This window comes from Anopheles aquasalis, chromosome X (genome assembly GCF_943734665.1).
Source record: "Anopheles aquasalis chromosome X, idAnoAquaMG_Q_19, whole genome shotgun sequence".
In the NCBI taxonomy this organism is placed as follows: Eukaryota; Metazoa; Arthropoda; class Insecta; order Diptera; family Culicidae; genus Anopheles; species Anopheles aquasalis.
In genome coordinates this window covers 2,428,360-2,436,723 of record NC_064876.1, presented here as the reverse complement: position 1 = coordinate 2,436,723, position 8,364 = coordinate 2,428,360, and the positions used below count along the sequence as shown (strand labels likewise).

The 8,364-nt window shown below is 49.0% G+C and overlaps 2 protein-coding genes across 4 annotated transcripts; both read right to left on the bottom strand.

The window, feature by feature from the left end:
• Window positions 1-3,413: 3,413 nt before the first annotated feature.
• Window positions 3,414-5,913, bottom strand: LOC126572226 (high affinity copper uptake protein 1). Its single transcript, XM_050231373.1, has 3 exons — window positions 5,460-5,913; window positions 5,150-5,349; window positions 3,414-3,750 (listed from the first exon to the last, which is right to left on the bottom strand). The coding sequence occupies exons 1-3, from the start codon at window positions 5,517-5,519 to the stop codon at window positions 3,549-3,551; spliced, it is 462 nt and encodes a 153-aa protein (XP_050087330.1). The 5' UTR covers window positions 5,520-5,913; the 3' UTR covers window positions 3,414-3,548.
• Window positions 5,914-6,541: 628 nt separating this feature from the next.
• LOC126572092 (replication stress response regulator SDE2) lies at window positions 6,542-8,323 on the bottom strand. Of its 3 annotated transcripts, none has more exons than XM_050231155.1 (3): window positions 8,182-8,323; window positions 7,730-7,977; window positions 6,542-7,640 (listed from the first exon to the last, which is right to left on the bottom strand). In XM_050231155.1, the coding sequence occupies exons 2-3, from the start codon at window positions 7,820-7,822 to the stop codon at window positions 6,996-6,998; spliced, it is 738 nt and encodes a 245-aa protein (XP_050087112.1). In that variant the 5' UTR covers window positions 7,823-7,977; window positions 8,182-8,323; the 3' UTR covers window positions 6,542-6,995. The 3 variants fall into 3 exon arrangements, with proteins under 3 accessions (XP_050087112.1, XP_050087095.1, XP_050087104.1); XM_050231138.1 differs by having other exon boundaries at window positions 7,730-8,100; window positions 8,182-8,246; XM_050231147.1 differs by having other exon boundaries at window positions 8,100-8,187.
• Between the last annotated feature and the right edge of the window lie 41 nt (window positions 8,324-8,364).

The following is an 8,364-nucleotide window of genomic DNA, read 5'->3' as shown; positions in this document are numbered from 1 at the left end:
AGTATGGCGCTCGGTATTGGGCGATTGAAGATTCGCACTGGTTTTTAACGGCAATGCAATGCAGCGTTTCTTTGGGTGCGCAGCGGCGTCCACCTTCCTTCACAGCGCGCTGCCCTAATCCGCTTATTACCTTTCTCTCTCTCCTCTCTGTCCACACACCCGATCGCATCTTCCATCTTTACCGTGGTGCAGAGGATCGGTGCTGGTGTAGAGTGGTGGTAGCGGATGCGGATAAACTGTTCCCCTGTTGCTCCCCTTTGCTAACGCTTTTTCTTTTTGGTATCTTTATTTTTTTTTTACATACATTTTTTTGTTTCCCAACGTTTTCCGTAGTCCTGGACGCTCCAGTCCAGTTGCATAAAAACTACCGAACCAACCGAGTAGGTTGAGGACTTTTTCTTAAACCAAACTCGATTTGTCAGAAAATGAGCTTCACTTTTTCATTTTATAAATGCTGGCAAAAATCAAAAACAAAACGGCAATTCCACAAAACCTCAACGAAGTTACCTGGATAAACTTATAATCTATCAAAAGGATGTCGATTTGTATTTTTCTGATCACCCACCAGGCGGCTGCGATGGTCACCGGGAAGAAAGTACATTTTTGCTGACACGCCTTTCCAAAATTGATGCCGTGGATGAAGTTTGCAACAAATCTTCCTCAAAATGCGTCCAAATATTCTTGAAAAGTTGTAGATTAATATGACATTTAGCGAAAGAAATTAGGTTCAATAGTTTCTTCACAAACAATCGTCAAAACGAACCGTTTTGCTATTCCAATCAAAAGACTTGCCCCTTTTAAGCGACGAACCCGGTTTGAACGTAGTGCGATTGTGACTGTTTTCAACTCGACAAGATGCTGCAAAAAATGGAAAAATTTAAAAGAAAAAAACTGGAAAAAACACTTCCCCTAGGGAGAACGCATCAGCAGAGGTCTCTGGGCTGGGCCATCCTTTGGGCACGGTGAGTCGGGAGTGTGAGGGAAACGTCTCATTTCATGCGCACCTGGTAGGACCTGCCGCGTGGAAATCGGTTGGGTGTTGCTAAGCACACACCCGGGCCCACACCAGCGGGGCACTTGTTGAATGGGCCGGGGGTGTGTTCCCTTGGCGACGCACGACGACTTGCAGCGCGTAGCGCGTAGGCCCGGGGATGGGTGGTACGGCTGGGTGTCGCAGGTAAGATGATTAGCACACCGCTGCCGATGCCACTCAAGTGCCGGCGCGCGGGGCGGCTGAAGCATGAGCAGCACAGGGCTTGCCCCTTGCTGTGCTTCCTTTGCCACGATATGCCACGATTGTAGCAGGAGCGCAAACCGTGGTGGAACGGGTGGAGGGCGTTGCCATAGTTTGTCGGTGCGCGGTGCGGTGCGGTACGCAACCCCCCTCCCCCCGGGGTGCCAATCAAGATGCAATCGAAACGATATGATTCACGGGCTGGCGATTTCGGTGACAATGGCGCACACGGGAAGCGGGAAGAGGGGCCCGCAAATAACTCAATTACTTGCCAAACTATATAATTCGCCGGCGGGCACATAATGGGCTTTGTGTTCGACCGCTTTCGCTCCCTCCCTCCCTTCAACCCCACCCAGTGTGCTCATTTGGCCGGCCAACTGTTCCTGCGTTGGCGTTGCCTGCCAAACCACCGGGAGAGAGAGAAAGGGGGGGGGAGGGAGGAGTGGCATTTGACCACATGCTGCGCGGGCTGCCATTCTGTGATAGGGACACAGGCACAGGACATTTCTGCTGGCCACCAACCGAACGACCACTGACGCTACGTTGCGCAGTTGATGGTGCGATCATCGCGGATACGGATGATGATTCGGGTTCGACGAAAGTGCGACGAAATCGTGCGATAATCTGTGCAATTTTGTCCGGGCGAAGGGTGCACATGGTGTATTAGGTTTACGGCTTTGATTTTTTTTCTTTCGATTTTCTGGCTCAACTAAAACCATTTATTTTCAAAAAAACCTAAAAGCGTTCGCCATTTTGTTTTTTCTTTGTGTCACCAAGGCATATTCACCATAAGCATAAACCGACAAACTATCATTTTTAGGGAGCCGGTTTTCGTCAAATTAATGAAGGTATTTTTGTTACTTCCCCGCAAAATGGACTTTCCTGTCATTAAAACTAAACAATTTGGAAAGGCATTTACGTTGTACTTTAAAACGACATAACAAATAGAGCTGTGAACCATCCGCAAAATGGCACAATCTTTTAAGGGGGATTTTGGTATTTAATTTTGTTTTGTAACACATATTTTTAACACATTTTCCCCTGAATGCTGTTCCTTTCGAGAGTGTTGTGTGAAAGTTTTGGGATCAATCGAAGCAAAACTGACCAAGTTACAGAGTTTTTTTAATCCGCGCTTCATACAAGGCTCTATAGTGATGGGCGCTTGGAATCACACCCACGATTCCACGCCTGCAAAAAAAAAACGGAGTCAATTGCGAGCTCCCCGAGTCGACTCCGACCCAGTTCGATTCCGGGGATTCCGGGGGGGCATAGTTTCGGAGCAGCAGTAGTAACCGTTCTTCTGCTTTGGTACGCTATTCGCAGCGTAGTCGTTGATTGTTTTGTTTTAGCTTACGACTTTGTTTACGTTTTCGCAGTCTACCTGCGCTGCTGGGCTCCCGTCTAGTAGAGCCATGGTCACATAATGAGGGAATTCCCCAAACAATTAAACGTCGATCGAGACCATTACAGTATAGCGAGACGCCATCGACCGCTCAGCCATCGGCGCTGACGCCTCTCGATTCCGGGAATTGAAACTTGGAGGGGGGCAAGTACGGCGCAGCGTAGTGACTGCTTTCTTGTCTGCTTTGGTGTAGCCATTCGCTATTTGCGCTTTTGTTTTACATTAAAGAGGAGTTAGCGCCTTTTCCTGTTTTGGCAATGCTATTTATTGACCGTGAAAATGATGACTCTCGTTGTTTTATAGAACCACAAGGTCACAATGAATGAATTCCACAGTTAAACATTGATCTTGAGATTGAAAACCAACGTTTTCAAAGTCGGTGCCCATCCAGTACCGTAAAAACTACTGAACAGATCGGTTTGAAATGTTTATCACACAATCTGTACACTCTTTGCCAGGTAGCCCCGTCGAGATTTCATGGAAATTGTTGATACTTTTCTTTAAACAAAGTTGTAGTTCAATATGCCATTTACTTGAAAAAATAAAATTGAATGGTTACGTAACGAAAAGTCGTCAAAAACGGGCCTTTTTTGGGCTCGAAAATATCAACGTCCCCCCCTTTAATAGAATGGCAAGAACTAAGTTATCCGCCAAATTATTATTATTATTATTATTATTATGTTCTTTCGCTCTAATGGTCATCATCAGCCACACCGCTCCACATGCAGTAATCCTAAAAGTTCCAGTTACACAAATAATAGTGAGAGTACCCGGTAGTTATCGAAGATTTGTAGAAAGCGATTTATTTGCGAGTACTGCCGGGTCGAGCAGTAAGTGTATAAGTGGAGGTAGTGCGGTAGCGGTCTCGTATCGTGCTGCTAGTGCTGAGCGGTCAGCGCTATCGCCCCCGGCTCAGTTGCAGTGCTCAGTGGGATCGACCGAGCTGTTGCGCACCCAGCCGAACAGGTAGTAGCCAACCATGGCACCGAGGACGACGGCCAGACACAGCCAGTAGTTGTACGTCATCACGATCAGCATCAGGATGTAGGACACGATCACCTGCACCAGATGGAGCAGGCTCTGCACGATGTGTACGCGGTTCAGCAGGGCATCCCTGGTTTTTGTTTTTTGGGGGGGGGATGGAAAGGACAATTGAAGAGCAAGATGTAGCGGGAATTAGTACTTTGGTTGCCTGGTTTGCGTGGGTGAGACAGGGAAACAAGGAGAGAGCGAGAGCGAGAGCGCGAGAGAGAAAAAGTCTACCGGCTGCTTATCGGTTTTTCCTTTGAACTCACGCCAACACTCCCGTATTCCGTGTATACGTCTCAAGCGATAGATAAAAGGCTTGAGACACACGGAACGGTGCAATCGCGTGGCGTGGCGGGAGCTGTATCCCTTTTTTCTAGCGGGAATAAAACCTTCAAACAAAACAAAAAAAAAGGAACGAAATAAGCGCTCCTCTTGATAATCTGTGCCTTGTCGCTGAAGCGCTGACGCGTTGACTAGTATCAGCGGCCAGCCAGCCCGCCACCCGGTGAACGAGAGTTGCAGGAAATTAATAATCGCTTTAGCTAACGAGTGGCCGGAGCGACGGGAAGGGAAGGGGCATGGAAGGTGGCAAAGGTTTCTAGGCGCAATACGCCACCCCGAAGCCGGCCGGAGTGGCCGTTCAAGGCTTTCATGTGCTCGTTCTCGGCCCGAGATTCGTTCGCAGCAGAACGGAACGGAAAAGGGGCAAAAGATGAAAGCGTCTGGGGGGGGGGGGGGGGGGGGGGGGGGCGCGTTTGAACGGGTGACCGAGCACCCTAAACTCGAGTTGCATTCGTGCGTGCGTGCGTGCGTGCGTGCGTACGTGTATGGGACAGTGCGTGCCGTGTGTATGTGTGTACGTGTGCGCGGGCGCGTGTCCATTCCCGAAACGTCGTTACCGGGCAGTGGCGCTGATTCATCTTGCATCTTGGCCGCCCATGCGGGGAGGGTTGGTATCCTTCCTTCCCCTTTCCCTTCCCCTTCCCCTTCCTTCCCCTCCTCGCCTTTCCGTCCTAGTGCCCGGTACGGTGAACCATCGGGAGCCGGAAAAGCATCAGTCGGGACGACTACTTTTTTAATTTCGCGACACGTGCCCAACGGACGGGCCAAGGGCCACACGCAGGGACGAAGGGGGGGGGGGGGGGGGCGATAGAATGCCTTTGATTTGCTGCCAATACGCCGACGATTCAATCCGTTACCGCCGACCACCCCGTTACCGCCGACCACCTTTTTACACTCCGTCGTCTGGTGAAGGATTTGAGATTTTTCTTTTTTTTCGAAATTAAACGCACGGCTTTTCCGGAAACACAATACACAGGGAGTCTCTCTCTCTCTCTCTCTCTCTCTCTCTCTCTCTCTCTCTCTCTCTCTCTCTCTCTCTCTCTCTCTCACTACTCACTAGCACTACCGCCGGGCGCAGCCTCCACTGTGTATTCCGACGCATAATAACCTGCATCCAGTTCTTCGTTCTTAACGAAACTCACCTGATCGTACGCTTCTCGACGCCGGCCACCGATGGGCTGAGCTTGCCGGTATGGTTAACGTGCAGCAGCTCCCGGCCATACTTCAAACCCTCGTACAGGAAGGCCAGCAAGAAGAACCCGATCGTGGCACCGACAAACGCACCGACCTCGGTGGTGGCCCAGCTGGGAAACAGGATCACTTCGCAGCTACCACCGTGGAACTAGCGAGAGGAGAGGAGGAGCAAGCAAGACGCTTTCTGGTTGGTTGTGGTTCGTGCGTTGGTTTCGCACGCGAGCTGGCAACTCCAGGATGCCCGGTGCTGCTACCTACCGACATCTGCATCGGACAAGCCATCTCCATATCGTCCGGTCCGCCATGGTTGTGGTCCATTTTGCGTAGCACTGGTACTGGTTCACAGGTTGACTGGTGCTGCTGCTGCTGCTGCTGCTGCTGCTACTGGTTGATAGAGAGAGCGCGAGCTTACAGTCGACTGCTGGTGACAATGTCTTGCTTGTTACGCGAAGGTACCGAAGGGCACTGCAGGGTCCGTGACACGGTGTCGCAATGTTTTATAAGCATTGCATTTCCCTTCTCCACCCCTTGAGATTACTGGATGCTCCACTTTATCGGTTTTGCCATGTGCAGCGCGAGTGCGGTATCGTCGTGCTCGGAATACACCGATTGATTGTTGTGGATGTGAACAATCAAACACATACAGACAGTCAATCGGGCTCGCAATCGGGCTGATTTGATTGCCCAACTTGAGAACGCTGATAGACCCCCCCCCCCCACCCCTTGTACACGATTACCCGTGTGCGCGATCCGCTTATCAACGATGCCAACGGTTGACCGATATCATCGTCGCTGCGGTGCTGCGGCTGCTGCTTCATGCTGTCGGTGGGCCCCGGATACAAACCGCCCGGCTACGTACGGTTAGCGAGATCCATTCTGCGCGGAGTCCATCCAGTAACAATCGATTGAACCCGAGCGGGACGCGTCTCGATAAGACTTCCGATCGACTTTTACACCACCTGGTGCCGTGCGCAACACGGCACAAAGTGCGAGCCGTGCGCAAAACCATCCGATGCCGGTACAGGTGGCATGCATTGGTTCAGTTAGTTCAGTCCACTGTAGCCTGTTGCCGGCATCACACCGGCCTAGAGCCTATGTTCAATCAACATGTGTATAGAACTATTATACCATGATCATTCGTTGTATTTCATTGCGTGAGATTCAAAATCTATAACACTATGTTTTATGCAAGAAAAGCGACCACATTTTGCACTAGAAGAAACAACGATACTTATACTCATCCATCTTAATGAAACTAACGCTGATTAAGACCTTTTCATTCGGTGAGGTATCACATCAACTCATTTCCGCCGACAACTGAATGATTGCAGACAAAACCATCCCTTTAGCCAAGTGTCGGGCATTTATTTCTTGTCGCAATAACATAAAAATCCTTTTGGGTGTGTTATGTAAGATGTTTCGCATAATTTAGTAATTTAGATAATTCTGAGTGATTATGAATGACGACCGCCTGGACCTAAAATTGAATAGAAAATACAAACGATCTTATCGGAACCCATGACCAATCATAGGTTTGAACTGTATATGAGCAATTACAAAGTTTCTTTATATTTTGTCGAATAAAACTCCTGATCCTCTTGTAAATATGTGGGCAAAAACCCGATGAAATAAAAAGTTGGTATCAATCACAATTAAAAAAAAAAGTTCGCTAGGTTGGGGGAAAAAAACTCGAAAGAATTGTTGAAAAATGTTGAAAAAAAAAACCGTAGGGTTAGGAGTAATGCAAACATGAATTGTTCGTGAGTTAAACAAAAGCTGAACGAAAACTATTCCTCACTTCAAGCTCAATTCCTCGGACGACCCAGAGCCGGAATGATAATCGCTAGAGGGTTCGTTGGAATTGGAATCGTCCGAATCACTGGCAGAGCTCATATCGTCCATTCCCAGCCAAAGATCCGATTTTTGCTTTTTCTTGCTAATTTTACTGGACCCACTGGTCCCTTTTCTCTTCAATCCTGCCGATGGTTTTCCGGTTGCCTCTTTAGCATCGTCCGACGTTGATTGAAGCTGCTGCAGTCCCGCCTGTATAGCGTCGTCCCCCCGTACGATCAGCTCTTCGCGTACACTCTCATACTGGCGATCCTCGAACTCATGTTTGGGCTTAGCGAGCAGTTTGTCGATTTTCAGCTGAATCTTCTGCCGTTCATCCTCGGACGCGTTCTGCTGCTTTTCCAGGTACGCTTTCAATCGCTTCTCCTCGTTGATGTCCCGCAGACGGCGGCCGCAAAGGTCGCGGCACGCTTCACGGTTCGTGGTTTTCTCGATCTGTGCACCGATGGCACGCAGCATGGACCCAAATCCGCCCTTTCCGCCCCGCAGCCTTTCGTTTATGCGCAGTGGAATGTACGGGGTCACATTCTGCCAGTCGCCAATGGAACGGCCGGATTGAGTGAGATAGTAGTCCGCTGAAGCAAGACCCTGTAAACAAGCCAAGGCCAGAAAAAGGGTTAACACGAGTAGCCTACCATTCGCTGCGATGCATTTGTTACTGCTTTTAACATACATACCTTCCACGTTTCAATAGCCGATACTATTTCGTCCGTCACGTTAGAGGCTGCCTGCACTTGTAGGCAATCGGTTCCGTGGAGTATCGTGTACATTTTCGCTTGTTTTCCCTCGAGTTGTTTTTACAAACTTGTGTTGATTGTTCCGATGGTTTCTTAGTGGTTGATTCCGATGGTTTCCTTTCGAGACACCCGGGTCTCAGCCACAGATTTCGGTGTTTGCAGTTGATAGAGCGTCGGTTGAATGGTTTCTGCAGCGTAGTAAAAGGGTTTCGAATCACTTTTCGTTGTTTGAGGACCGTCTTTTTGGTGGATCTTGGCGCGATGCGTGTTGGTTGCGGTTCTCCAGGCCTCTCGCACTTTCCGCCTTTACCCTTCCAATCGAGCACGGCGACGGGAGTTCAGTTTATTGTTATAATGCACGGAAAAGATGAAAACATTTAAGAATTACTCACTTTTTTACAGCGAATTTTGCACCCGAAAAACCAAAACATCAAAGAGGAACAACAACACGAGGCAAAAGCAGAAGAGCGTGCGTTTAGACACGTGCTGTACTACGACGAGTTTCGTTTTGCAGAAGGAAACGTTAGAATCAGCTCTTCGGAAATGTATTTTGTATGACTTTTATGTAATTCTTT

Excerpts from the sequence above, each read along its gene's own strand:
- LOC126572226 (XM_050231373.1), bottom strand. The coding sequence starts at position 5,519 with ATGGACCACAACCATGGCGGACCGGACGATATGGAGATGGCTTGTCCG. Across the intron at positions 5,350-5,459 it reads CTTGTCCGATGCAGATGTCG|TTCCACGGTGGTAGCTGCGA; the intron begins GTAGGTAGCAGC and ends TCCTCTCGCTAG. Across the intron at positions 3,751-5,149 it reads GTCGAGAAGCGTACGATCAG|GGATGCCCTGCTGAACCGCG; the intron begins GTGAGTTTCGTT and ends AACAAAAACCAG.
- LOC126572092 (XM_050231155.1), bottom strand. The coding sequence starts at position 7,822 with ATGTACACGATACTCCACGGAACCGATTGCCTACAAGTGCAGGCAGCC. Across the intron at positions 7,641-7,729 it reads CGGCTATTGAAACGTGGAAG|GGTCTTGCTTCAGCGGACTA; the intron begins GTATGTATGTTA and ends GCTTGTTTACAG.